The sequence below is a fragment of the Capra hircus genome, chromosome 27 (genome assembly GCF_001704415.2).
Source record: "Capra hircus breed San Clemente chromosome 27, ASM170441v1, whole genome shotgun sequence".
Classification (NCBI taxonomy): domain Eukaryota; kingdom Metazoa; phylum Chordata; class Mammalia; order Artiodactyla; family Bovidae; genus Capra; species Capra hircus.
The window spans coordinates 6,613,019-6,627,152 of NC_030834.1; the positions used below are offsets into that span (position 1 = coordinate 6,613,019).

At 47.4% G+C, this 14,134-nt stretch overlaps 1 protein-coding gene across 8 annotated transcripts; it reads left to right on the forward strand.

The window, feature by feature from the left end:
* LOC102169935 (arylamine N-acetyltransferase 1) lies at positions 1,140–10,895 on the forward strand. 8 transcript variants are annotated; one of them, XM_018042098.1, is made up of 5 exons: positions 1,140–1,208; positions 2,191–2,516; positions 4,680–4,968; positions 6,020–6,100; positions 8,489–10,895. In XM_018042098.1, exon 5 carries the CDS (start codon positions 8,494–8,496, stop codon positions 9,364–9,366), a length of 873 nt encoding a protein of 290 aa, XP_017897587.1. In that variant the 5' UTR covers positions 1,140–1,208; positions 2,191–2,516; positions 4,680–4,968; positions 6,020–6,100; positions 8,489–8,493; the 3' UTR covers positions 9,367–10,895. The 8 variants fall into 8 exon arrangements, with proteins under 8 accessions (XP_017897587.1, XP_017897585.1, XP_017897588.1 ...); XM_018042096.1 differs by having other exon boundaries at positions 4,680–4,923; XM_018042099.1 differs by having other exon boundaries at positions 4,680–4,915.

A 14,134-nucleotide genomic window follows, 5' to 3' on the forward strand; every position in this document is an offset into this window, starting at 1 on the left:
CCTGCCTGGAGAATCACAGGGACGGGGGAACCTGGTGGGCTACAGTCCACGGGGTCGCAAAGAGTTGGACACGACTGAGCAACTGACACACACACGCTCTGGATGCAGTGTCCATGCAGTTGTCTAGAGCAGCGGAAATATCAGTGCCAGGCCCTGCTTACGCTTAGAAACGGATGCTCCCACTCCCATTTCAGGGCTGAGTGGTATTCCAGGGCTGTTAGTCGAAGGCCCATCTGACCTGCCCAAGCAGAGGCCAAGAGAAAGCCTTCAGGCAGAGAGTCCCAAGTTCATGTTAAGTCATACCAGAGGCACGGACTAGAACTCTCAGTGCTTGAGAGAGCAGAAGGCAACACTTGTGTCATGAAGATAGTCACAGAAATAAAGCGTAGAGGGCAATGAAGCTTCCTGAGGGGCTCAGTGGCAAAGAATCCACCAACGAAGGGGACCCAGGTTCGATCCCTGGATCCAGAAGATCCCCTGGAGAAGGAAATGGCAACCCACTCCAGTAGTCTTGCCTCAGAGAATCCCATGGATGGAGGAACCTGGCAGGTTACAAGTCCATGGGGGTCTCAAAAGAGTCTTATATAACTTAGCAACTAAGCAACAATAACACAGAGGGAAATGCATTAGAGACAGCAAGAGTGATAGGCTAATGTCATTAACATAAATTAGAAACACAGAAGCGAAAGTATATTCTGTATGTCACTCCCATAACTTCTATGTGGACAAATGTAGACCACGTTACACAGAGCCTCTGGGGGAGAAAGAATAGAAAGTTAGGGGCTTCCTGGCAATTGATGAGGAAATGCTGTCATAACCTGGGGGGATGGTGATTTAAAACATCCATGTCCTCCTGCTCCTCTAGGCTAATGGGTCTGCACTTCCTGGAGCCTCTCAAAACCCTAACCTCCCACAGCACACACAGGACATCCATGTTCAGGCTGCCTGAGAGTAAGAACTGTCTGGACTACAAGGTCCCTCCCCTTTGAACCCTGGGGCCTTGGCTCACCAGGGTACATTGGAACAGGAGGGGCACAGGGTCAACCCAAGTCCCCAAGACTACATTTCCCAGAGCTCCGGGGTGCCGGTAACTAGACTCAGGGGGCGGAGCACTTCGCAGGCAGGAAGGAGGGCTCTTCCTGGGCTGGGCCAGGAAGTGGGAGGGTGGCTGTCACCCTGGTTCCTGGTCGTGGGCCCCAGAGAGCTCGGTGAGTGACCTGTTTATGCTTGGAAATTGGGGCTTGATCCTGTTTCAAATGTGAGTCCCGGAGACTGGAGACTCCACAGGCCTGAATTTCAGGTCTCGGGACAGTTCAGGAAGTTTGCCTGGCACGTGCTCACGCCGTAAGTGCTGTGCAGGATCACAGAGGGGTCACAGACCCCCACTGCAGCTGTCAGGGTTAGCGTCACAGCCACCCAACACGCCAGCTGGGAAGACTCGGCAGGACACAGAAGCATCTCTAAATGTCAGTTTATCCCTCAGAACGCTGGGGCTAATAAGAGAGCTTTCTTACAAAGTCTGTTGTGGGGATTAAAGGAATATATAAAAGATGGCTAATGCATACAACACGTGTTTCAGAGGACAGGGTCCTCCTCTCGGACAATTGCCACAGTGATGTCCACCTTCTCTGAACCTAACTGGGCGTGTCCCAAAGGGCTCAGTCGGTCCTGCAGGCTGCAAGTTCAGGACCCCTCCGGCTCCTCTGGCATTAAGGGATCAGAAGTTCTCTATTGGTCCCAAAACACCCAAGGAGGCTGGGTTGCGTCGTCTGCACAGTATAAGGGAATTCTTGGGGAGGTTTTCTCTGGATAGAAGGAGGGGCCCAAGGGTCTCCAGGGGCCACAGACGCCAGGAACAACTGTCTCACCATCAGGCAGGCGACAGCATTCCCTGGGCACTGATGCGCAGAGTTCTGCAGGAGAGAGGAGCCTGTGGAGGCGGACGGCTCTGAAGCCAGGGGCCCTGTGAGCTCCCTGCTCTGGACTTTGCTCCCCTGCCCTGCCCTGCACCCACGAAAACCATATGTCTGCTTGCTCTCTGATCACCGAACTCTCCCTTCCCTTGAGTCACTGTTTATCTTGTCAGCCACACAAAAGCTGACCCCACCCCCCCACACACACTCAGAAAACCTGCCAACTGTATATATAGTTCCATCCCACCCAGAGACTTATTTTGTTTGGCCTTGACAGGTTTCAACTGTTCAGAGCCAGTTGTAAAAACAGGCAGATTACAGCCACAAATCTGAGTTTCTACTTCTCCTCAAAAGAGAATAAAAGGCGAAACAAACACTCAGACCTTTCCACTGACGGAGTCTGACCTTCCTTGGCTGTTCTCCTTGGACGGGCGGCTCTGCAGGCTGCCTGCGCTCTCAGCATTGTGAAGAGGGGCTGTGGGCTTGGCTTGCCAGGCAACCTCTTTTTTTTCATCCAGAAGATTACTGGGCTGGCCACTTACCCCCTAGGACTGGGCTGGTTCACAGGTCCTTGCAGTAAGCTTCGACACCAAAAAAAAACAGGTAAGAAAAGGGAAGGGAGGGCTTGCCTGGTGGCTCACGGCAAAAAAAAAAAATCCACCTGCAATGCAGGAGCCACAGTTTCGAACCCTGGGTTGGGAAGATCCCCTGGAGAAGGAAATGGCAACCCACTCCAGTATTCTTGCTTGGGAAATCCCATGGGCAGAGGAGTGTGGTGGCGTACAGTCTATGGGATAGCGAAGAGTCGGACACGACTGAGCGACTGAACATCAAAGGGAAGGGGGTGGGAAGGAGAGGAAAAGAAACCCAGAGCACAGGGAAAGAAAAGCCATGGAAGCGTCCCTAAATCCAGCTCTTCAGCTGGGCAGCTCTAGTCTAAGCACATACCCAGTGAATGGAAATCAGATACAGGAAAATGCACTTGGGCACAGATTCTGTCTGCAGCACTGTTCGCAGCGGCTGAAGATGGAAGCCCTCAGAGAGACAGGAAGGTGCCTGGTGGCTGCAGAGGCGGGAGGGGCTGGGGAGTACCTGCCCACGAGTCTGGGGTCTTACTGGGGGAGTGAGAGAGTTCGGAACTGAACAGAAGGGTGGCTGCACCAAGTTGTGAAGGTACCAAAGGACTGAACTGTTCACTTTAAATAGTTTATTTAGGTCGTGTGATTGTCACACCAATTTTTAATAATTTGTTCAGTCATGATGGACTTCCCGTCTGGTGCCTCAGACGGTAAACAATCTGCCTGCAATGCAGGAGACAGAGATTCCATCCCTGGGTCAGGAAGCTGCCCTGGAGGAGGGCACGGCAACCCACTCCAGTATTCTTGCCTGGAGAACCTCATGGACAGAGGAGCCTTGAGGGCTACAGTCTATGGTGTCCAAAGAGTCGGACACGACTGAGCAACTAACACTTTCAGTCACGGCAGAAAGGCTGGTGGGAGAGACTGCCCCTGCTTGTGGCCCAGAGTGTGACTTCGGCGCCTCACTCCCTGCCCCTGGGACCTCACTTTAGTTCCTCCTCCATTCCTTCCCTCAAAAGGAGGGTTGTTTTTCTAAACTATCAACTCCCTCGTACTTCTGTCCCGGAGTCTGGCTTTGTTCGGCTTCTGCCGTCTAGCCGGGCTCCAGGGGCCTGCTCAGCGGTCCCCGCAGTACCTGCCAGACTCTGCGGCTCCAGCGCGGGGCCCTGGCGGAGCCACGGGCCTTCTGTGCACTAAGGCGGGGTGTCCGACGGCCTCTGAGCAGGGCTGGCCTTGCAGCTCCCTTCCATCCCAGAGTCAGGCAGACGCCCCTCTGCCCTGGGGTTGGGAGTGAGTCTTAGTGTCAGTCCAGTGGGATGCCATCACTGAAACAGAGCAAAGGAAACAGACAGGATATGAAACACACACAGGAGGAAAATCCACTCGCTCGCACCGTCTCGGGCTCTTCCAGGCGGTCATGTCTGAAATGCGGGCAGTTGGGATGGAAGACGCCACTTCGGCCCATGACCACCTCGGCCCGTGACCGCCCCGGCTGCTTGCACCCCTGAGCCATGAGGGCAGCATCTCAGGGCCGGATGGCCTCTGGACCAACCTGTTTTCAATTATTCTATTTTATACTTTGGCTTACAATTTTGTTTGGGGAAAGAATCAGGATTTCTCTAGCTCAAAAATAAAATATACAGTAAAATAAAATTGAAACCACTGCAGGACATGAAAGATGTAGAGACCCCAGGCTGGGAGCTGAGGTCTTCATCTCAACCCGCTCTCCGGGGCTACATCAAAGAGGTAATCGGTAACTGAAGAACCGTGACACTTAGGGGTACATTGCAGCAGCCAGGTGACTGTTGGCCTTTGTCCATTCAGTGAAGCAACAGGCATTTGTTCGGTGACAGAGAAGTTTCTCTGGCCTGCCTTTCAGGGCCCTCTAGAAATTGCCTCATCCTGTCCATCTTAGCTTTCTCCCACAGAGCTCTCCCCGGTGGCCACTGACGTGATTTGTCAGGTTCCGCAGGTTCAGACCTGAGTCCAGCCTGGTGAGCAAGTGCCTCATGAAGGAAGGGTGCCTGGGCAAGCCCCAGTGCCAGCCCAGGTGGGAATCACAACTCAAAAGTCTTTTCTCGATTCAAGGCAAGGCACCGGGGTTTTCAGAACATCTCGCCGGTAAGTCCCCATGAAGGGCAGTCCTGAGAGGACACGAAGTCCCCGACATGTCTGATTCTCCACACAGGAGGGCAGAGCCACTCCAGGAGCCCCCAGGAGGTCTGCCAAAGAGTCTGTGTGCTGGTCCTGAAGCCAGGCTGGTCAGGGGCACAGCCAGGTGGTCAGAGAGACCTGAGGGGACCCTGTGGCCGACACTCAGCATCCACCCACACCAGCCTCGGTCCCGAGTCCTCCGCGGTGCCCTGGCCCGAGCAGAGAGCTCTGAGCACGCTCTGTTCTTTACCCTCCGCACCCGAGGCAGAGGTCAGCAGGTAGAACGGCTTTCACTTCAGTCACCTGTAAAATATGTGTTTAAAGTACTTTAGCCACAATTCTTACCCATTTTCTACTCTGTCCCATAATGAAAGGAGTCGATTCTGCCTTTCTCTTCCTTAGTTTTTCATTGTGACTTGCATCTGCACAGGCTATGGGGAGCTAACCCTGTAAATGTGTGTGTGTCGGCTGCTGCTGCCGTCTAGTCACTCGGTTACGTCCAGCTCTTTTGTGACCCCGCGAACTGTAGCCACATTGAAGACGGGAGGAGAAGGGGACGATGGAGGATGAGATGGCTGGACGGCATCACTGACTCGGTGGACATGACTTTGAGTAAACTCCGGGAGTTGGTGATGGACAGGGAAGCCTGGCGTGCTGCAGTCCATGGGGTCGCAAAGAGTCGGACACGACTGAGGGACTGAACTGAACAGACAGTTGCCTGCCAGGCTCCTTTGTCCACCGGATTCTCCAGGCAAGAATACTGGCGTGGGTTGCCATTTCCTCCTCCAGGGGATCTTCCTGATCCAGGCATCGAACCTGGGTCTCCTGAGCGCCCTGCCCTGGCAGGCAGAGTCTTTACCGCTGCACCACTGGGAAGGAAAGAAAGTGAAGTCACTAAGTCATGTCTGGCTCTTTGCGACCCCATGAACTGTAGCCTACCAGGGTCCCCTGTCCATGGGATTTTCCAGGCAATACTGGAGAGGGTTGGAAAGCCATCGCAATTATACTTAATAGCTAAGGGAAGACAGGTGCTACCTTAATGCTGGTCTTTGATGGGTTTGGTAAAACTTGTAGTATCGATCAGGGGCCTGGAACAGGGTTCACCCATCCTTGTTGACTGCCTGGCCCTTGTGCTCGGGTCCTCCTGTGACCTAAACCCCAGGAAGCGGGCCTAGAGCCCACCCATGTTGCTCCCATTGCCTGTGACTGTACATCCAGCTCTGTCCCCTGTGTAGTGCAGATGGCCATTTCACTCTCTTTCCTTCTGTTTCGTGATTTTAAAACATTCTTCCTATTCATGTCCCAGCAGAACTACTGCTCTTGTTTTCAAGGAAGACTATGATATACTTAAAACTATTTTTCTATTATTTCTAGACTGTGAACCAGGAAGAAGAAGCATTCCAAGTCTTTTGAATTAAAGCTGAGACTCCATCTACATTGAACTTCCAAAGAAAGGTTTGCTTTTCTGGGGCATCTCAGCTGACTCCCCAAGCGTGTTCTCTCTGCCTCCGTTTACTCTTTTCTCGTATTTATGATCAAGTGAAACAAATCAATATATCAGTGCACATCTAAGTTACAAGTCAATGTGTAAACGTTGCAGAGTTCTCATCCAGTTTCATCCTGACACCTACTTTCTAGGGCCTCCATATTTCACCTTGTATCTCAACTTCAGTAGTACATCATTCTTATACTTAGTCATGGACGTATAATTTGGCTATCACATGCTGCTTGCATTCAGGTTCCAATACTGGGTTCTTCTCAATGGACTTGAGGTTACTAAATTCTAAGTTAGCATCATATCTTTAAATAAAGAAGGAACAAAGAAAAAAACTTGAAAATCAAAATATAGCTTTAAAAAGTATACAGTAATTTCCAAATAAAAGAAGGTGGGTTAACCCACCCATAAAGGAAATGGTTAGGCAGGTCCAAATCATATGTCTTTGTTCCACATCACCTGCCCTCCTTACTTACCCAGTACTGATTGGATATAGAAGCGGAAGAGGGTCTATGGTGGTCTGGCTCAGTACCAGTTGCTCGTTCCCTGTCTGACGTCGAGTTTTGGGCTTCTATGGATGTTGAGAAAGGAAACTGATGGATATAACGTTGAGAAGAAACGAAATAAGCTTAAGAGATTTGGAGATCAGATTATAGATACCAAGAATAAAGTTGACACACTAGCAAAATGGGAAGAATAACTGATTTAAAAAAAGAACTAGGTGAATCTGAAAGAAAAGACATTAAGAAGGACAACAGAAATACATAGCTTATCACCATTAACCTAGGGCAGGCCTTTTGAAGCCTCTCACCTCAGGCCATGTCATCTTACCAACGGTAATACGCCACTGCTACAATCAGTGATTAATGGACAGAAACCTTTTCGACATGGAATTTTACAAAATAAGGACTTTTTGTTTGACTCACCTTACCAGAAAAGCATGATCTAGCTTAAGACCTGATGGATGTCTGTTCTCTTCTTTCCTTCTCCTGCTTCTCGTTCCTCAGCTCATTAAATTCTTGGTGGGTGCTATTGTTCAGCAAGATCTCCTGCTGCTGCTGCTGCTGAGTCGCTTCAGTTGTGTCCGACTCTGTGCGATCCCATAGACGGCAGCCCACTACTTCGGGCAAATATCCCACCAGCTTCTGGCCCCGCAGGAAAAGCACCTGCTGAGGTTCCAGCAGAGTCCCTCAGCAGAGTCTCAGAGAGCTGCCTTGGGCCACGCGCCATCCGTGAGCAAAGCGCTGGTCCTGGAGCAAAGGTGCTTGAGTTGCTCCTGGCTGAGCCACGTGCCTTCTTTCAGCTCCGTGAGTGCGGGTCCCTGTCCATACGTATCGACCGGACGATGGTGCGCTTTGCCCAGCCCGCAGGCTTCCCCTTGCCCTTCTCACAGTGATTCCTCATTTCAGAGGAAGAGCCGGAAGGCCAGGCCTCATCTCGGCCCACGCTTCCTTTCCGTCCCTCTGCCCCCTTCTTCCCGGCTTCCTTGAATGTTCTTTGGACACTCTAGGCAGGTTCCAGTTTAAGACTTTTTAAAAATCCTCTGGTTCTTCCTGAGTGATCCTCCCACACATATGGACGCGGCTCCTTCTCTCCCATCCTTGAAATTACAGTGAAGCTTTCTCTGCCCGCCTTACTGGAAACTGAAGGTCTCTCTGTGCGTGGCTTCTCTTCCTTCTTCGCTTTATTTTCCCCAGAGCACTGATCCCAATCTAAGAAACTGTATGTGTTTTTAAAATTTGTTCATTTCGTTGTCTGTGTCATACCAGCCCCCATAAAATGTAGGATTTCTTTTAAGACAAGCAACCACTAGGTTAGAAATTTATACATAATAAAATTTAAGCAAACCATTTACTGAATAAATGAATAAATCAGTTTGTGAACAAACTGACTTGTTGAGTAGGGAAATTTCTGTAAAGTTCAGCTAAAGAGGAAACTGAGTGGGTCAAGTACCCTATTATATCATTCTCCTGTTTATATGAGAAATGGTTTGTAAACTCTATTTTAATTGATGCCAATTGGTACCTCTCCTTACTCATCACCAAGAAAACCACATGTAAGCTCTTTATGATTTTGCTCATCACTTCATCTGGATTTCTAACTTCTCATTCTCGAAACATGGAAGAAAGGATACTTTTCTTCTTCCTTTGTGAACTCGTACATGCAAAAGGCATTAAAACAGCAAAAGCATACACACAAAAGGCTTATAATTATGCCTTAAATATTTAAAGGCATATTAAAATATTTTATTTAAATATTTAAAATACATTTCTTATAATCAAGCTAATCGAAGAAATCCAAGTATAAAAGTAATATATTTGCTTTTGTTTTGTTTTCCTCTCCTTAAGGAACCATGAACATTGAAGCATATTTTGAAAGAATTGGTTATAAGAACTCGAGGGACAAACTGGACTTGGAAACATTAGCTGATATTCTTCAGCATCAGGTTCAAGCCATTCCCTTTGAGAACCTTAACATCCACTGTGGGGAAGCCATGGAATTGGACTTAGAGGCCATTTTTGATCAAATTGTCAGGAGGAACCGGGGTGGGTGGTGTCTCCAAGTCAACCACCTTCTGTACTGGGCTCTGACCACGATTGGTTTTGAGACCACCATGTTGGGAGGATATGTTTACAACACGTTCGCCGACAAATACAGCAATGCCATGATTCACCTTCTGCTGAAGGTGACCATCGATGGCAGGGACTACATAGCTGATGCTGGATTTGGACGCTCTTACCAGATGTGGCAGCCTCTAGAGTTAATTTCTGGGAAGTACCAGCCCCAGATGCCTTGCATCTTCCGCTTGACTGAAGAGAGAGGAACCTGGTACTTGGACCAAATTAGAAGAGAGCAGTACATCCCAAACCAAGAGTTTCTGGATTCTGACCTCTTGGAAAAGAACGAGTATCGGAAAATCTACTCTTTCACTCTTGAACCTCGAACGATTAAAGACTTTGAGTCTGTGAATACATACCTCCAAGAGTCTCCAGCATCTGTGTTTACGAGTAAGTCATTTTGCTCCTTACAGACCCCAGAAGGTGTTCATTGCTTAGTGGGTTTCACCCTCACCTACAGGAGATTCAATTATAAGGACAATACAGATTTGGTAGAGTTTAAGACACTGAATGAGAAAGAAATAGAAGAAAATCTAAAAAGCATATTTAATATTTCCTTGGAGAAAAAGCTTATCCCCAAACATGGTGATAAATCTTTTACCATTTAGAGGAAGCAGTAAAAATGGTCTCATGATTACTTCTGGTGCTATAACTTTTTAATCACAAAAAATTAAAATGTCCATACAAGTTGTTTTTGTTATTGTTTTTGTTTTGTCACTAAGTTGTGCCTGACTTTTGCGACCCCATGGACTATAGCCTGTCAGGCTCCTCTGCCCATGGGATTTCCGAGGCAAGAATACTGGAATAGGTTGCCATTTCTTTCTCCAGGGGATCTTCCTGGCCCAGGGATCAAACCTGCTTCTCCTGCATTACAGATGGATTCTTTATCACTAAGCCTCCAGGGAAGCCTGTCTATAAAAGTAGAATGAAATAATAAATCTCCATTACTTATCACTCAGTTTACCAACTAGGAACTAGAAGCCTATCTATCATATTTTCTCAACACTCCCACATTTTACTGAAGAAAAACATGGACATCAGATCATTTCACCCTTTAAAAATGTCAGCATGTATCATTAGATAAAATTTTTTTAAAAAATCTGAGAGTTGGACTATAAAGAAAGTTGAGCACCAAAGAAAGAACTGATGCCTTTGAACTGTGGTGTTGGAGAAGACTCTTGAGAGTCCCTTGGACTGCAAGGAGATCCAACCAGTCCATCCTAAAGGAAATCAGTTCTGAATATTCATTGGAAGGACTGATGCTGAAGCTGAATCTCCAATACTTTGGCCACCTGATGTGAAGAACTGATTCATTGGAAAAGACCCTGATGCTGGGAAAGATTGAAGGCGGGAGGAGAAGGGGACGACAGAGGATGGGATGGTTAGATGGCATCATCAATGTGATAGATATGAGTTTGAGTAGGCTCCAGGACTTGGTGATGGACAGGGAAGCCTGGCGTGCTGCAGTCTATGGGGACTCAAAGAGTTGGACAGGACTGAGTGGCTGAACTGAACGGGGCCTTTTCCAGACTTATAATAGCAAAGGTTTAAAACGCTTTAATGATGGCCTATGGTTTTCTTGAGGAAAAAGTGATATGTGTTAGAAAACTTCACATGTTGGTTGAATGTTGAATTCATAGACATGTTTAACCATCATTCAGTAACTAGAATTAGAGGAATTAATTTTTATTAAATTCTCCCAGCATATATCCAATGTCAAATCTGAGCAGAAATACCACATGTATAACGGGATTATAATTCAACCAAGAAAAATGAGAAATGATATTGCTTCCAAATAACCTAATAGTTCTCAAGACAAAGCATAAACCAACACTTGTCAACACAAGTACCGAGAGATTGACACAGCCAGTAATTTCTTACAGGGCTCTTTTTGCAACCACAGTTCTTCATGTACCTTTTTTCTTTAATTAATTTCTTAAAAAAATTTTTTTTCTTCATGTAAGCTTTTTACATGTACCTTTTTTTTTTTCTTAATACCTTTTTTCAAACACTGATATTTGGAATTTTCAAGTTTGGGAACTAGGTATTTTTGTCTAGTACTAAAAGTTGAAACGTATTACCTGTAAGATCTAGATGTTGAAAAATATGTTAATTAAAATGTTACTGGCCAATACAATATCAGTCTCAAAGTTTTTTTTTTGAAAAGTTAGGTTATTAATGGGGCTCTTTTTTTGCTGTAGAGTCTTTGTTGAATCATCTTTCTTGTCTCCCAGTTCTTTCTTTTACTTCCTTTTACTCTTTATGGTAAGAGAAAGGCTATGCGCTTCAAAGTATGTAGTTCTGAGTTCAATCCTGCGGACACCAGGTGAATCACTTGATGAGCCTGTGGCTGCTATTCCTCGGGGTCAAGTGGGGCCCTGCCTGGATAAATGCGTGTCAGACCTACAGCACCATCTTCCCTCCCTCCCGATGGGCCTCGTTCGACTCTGCCGCCTTATCTTGCAGTAGGGTCACTCACGCCTGGTACTCTTGGGCGGAAAGGGTTTTCTCACATTCTGAAAAGACCATGCCAAGGGAGGAGGTGGTGGCAAGTTACATTACCCAGATCAAACTGTGGCTCAAGAAACAAGGTGCAGTTTTGTACAAATGAGTCCAAGTCACATTGTATGAGTATCCTAAAACCCAGGCTTCCCAGGTGGCTCAGTGGTAAAGAACCCACCTGCCAATGCAGGAGACGCAAGAGATCCAGGTTCGATCCCTGGGTCAGGAAGATCCCCTGGAGAATGAAATGGCAAACCACTCCAGTATTTTTGCCTTGAGAATGCCATGGACAGAGGGGTTACAGTCCATGGGATTGCAAAGAGTTGGACACGACCTAACATATCCACACACATCCAGGAACCCACTTGTTTTTTCTTGGATACATTGATGACATGGGTCGGCGGGGGGGGTGGCAAAATAGTTGAAAGATATTTAGGGATATAAAATTTAGCTTCCAGAGAGAACAGGTGTGCCTTTCTGTGCAATGTTAACTTCTCTCCAGTGGAAATTTAAATGAGTGTTCTCTGTGGATTAATGATTATTGATCCTGTTACTACTGCAGCATAACAAATTGCCCTGAAGCTTAGTGGTTTAAATCAATTATTTTAGTTTGCTCACAGATCCTGTGAGTCTGTCCTTTAGGAAGGGCACAGAGGAATGGTTCTTTTCTGCTCTCCAGTGTCCCATCTCAGCTGAGAGAACTCCAGTGGCTTGTGGTTACTGGATGGCCGCATGCTAGAACCATGTAGAAGCGCCTTCTCTGGCACTGTGTTGCTGAGCTGGGCCCACAAAGGGACAAGCTGCATGTGGCCTCTGCAAGTGGTCTGGGCGTCCTCACAGCATGGGAGGCTCAGGGCAGTCACAGGTCTCAACCAGGGGCTCGGAATGCTAGGTATGAGGGTTCTAGCTTATACGGTGGAAATTAAAGCACCTTTAAAAAAGAATGATGATTTCAGGTGAAGTGAAATTTCTCTACAATCACAATGTTGGGCAAACACCACCTCCATCTAATTGACAATATTTTCATTCCCCCCCAAATAAGACCCCACACACGCTGAGGAGTTTAAATTCCCTGTCATGACCTAGCATCTGAGTCACATAGCTTTTTTTTTTTTTTTGCCACGTTTTGTTGGTTATAAGTAAGACACGAGGCCTTCCGGATTCAAGGGGCAAGAACTAGACTTCACTTTTATTTTTTTCTTAAAGATCTGCTTTACATGGACCTTTTTTTTTTTTTTTTTCAGTTTTTTCATGCATTTATTTATTTTTGACTGTGCTGGGTCTTCGTTGTAACTCAGGCTTTTCTCTAGCTGTGGACAAGTGGGGGCTACTCTAGTTGGGGTACACGGACTTCTCATTGCAGTGGCTTCTCTCGTGGAGCCCAGGCTTTAGCCCTGAGGGCCTCAGTAGTTGTGGTTCCTGGGCTCTAGAGCATGGCTCAACAGTCGTGGCACACAAGCTTAGCTGGTCCACGGCTTGTGGGATCTTCCCGGACCAGGGATCGAACTTGTGTCTCCTACATTGGCAGGCAGATTCTTTACCACTGAGTCACCAGGGAAGCCCCGAGACTTCACTTCTTGATGCGGAAATGGAAAGTTTCAAAGATATTCTCACAGGCATCTTTGGAAAATATAATCTGACAGTCAACCCTCTGGCAGCAAAAATTTACATTCGTGTCTCCTTCCAATCTGGCGTCAGGCTCAGCCTTGAAGTCCAGGATCGTGTCCCCAGGGCAGATGCAGAGAAGGCTTCTCAGGTGCAGTTTTGTGAGTACGGTTCTTTGAGTACCTTTCTTCTTGGTGGGAGTCCTTGTAAACCATCATAACAAATTACCTTTCCCGACATACTCCACAGGCAACAGTGAAACGAGTGAAAAATCACCACTGTGTCCGGGTCCATTCACCACTGGGCGAGCAAGAGCGCACAGCACGCCTCGGTCCATCAAAGGTCTGCAGCCCAGCAGGGCCCGAGGCCAGGTCCTGGGGGGCCTCAGTCCCATCTCACGGGCGCTCTTTCCATGCTTCTGGCCTTTATTCTCCGGGCTTTTGGATTCCCCACATGCCTCTGCCGTGATTTTCATAATGGTTAAAATTGACCAAAAAACAGACTTATTTTCTTATAGAAGACTACAGCCCCATGGGAGCTAACAAAACTTTATCTAAGGGTTTTCCTTCACGGTGAGGGTAGTTTTGTCCAGAGGCCTCCCAAGATATACCCAGACACCCTAGACTCAAGTGCAGAGTTTCCCTCCTGATGGAAGTTCAGACCAGGTTCACAGCTGGCTGGGGCTCTGCCATATTCACTTGTCAAGTAGGTGTTGAGTAAATACTTGCTGAATTAGTGCATGAATAGCCTCAGTTTCTGTCTAGGACAACAGGACAAATTCTTGTTCAGTTGCTAAGTCATATCCAGCTCACTGAGAGCTCACGGACTGCAGCATGCCAGGCCTCCTTGTCCTTCATCATCTCCCGGAGCTTCCTCAAACTCATGCCCATTGAGTTGGTGATGCCATCCAATCAACGCATCCTCTGTCAAAACCCACTCTCCTGCCCTCAGTCTTTCCCAGCATCAGGGTCTTTTCCAGTGAGTCAGCTCTTCACATCAGGAGGCCAAAGGATTGGATCTTTAGCTTCAGCATCAGTCCTTCCAATGAACACCCAGGACTGATTTCCTTTAGGATGGACTGGTTGAATCTCCTTGCAGTCCAAGGGACTCTCAAGAATCTTCTCCAACAACACAGTTGAAAAGCAGCAATTCTTTGGCACTCAGCCTTCTTTATGGTCCAACTCTCACATCCGTACATGACTACTGGAAAAACCATAGCTTTGATTATACGGACCTTTGTTGGCAAAGTGATGTCTTTGCTTTTTAATA

What these genes read in the sequence shown, in the direction of transcription:
- LOC102169935 (XM_018042098.1), top strand. Translation starts at nt 8,494, where the DNA reads ATGAACATTGAAGCATATTTTGAAAGAATTGGTTATAAGAACTCGAGG.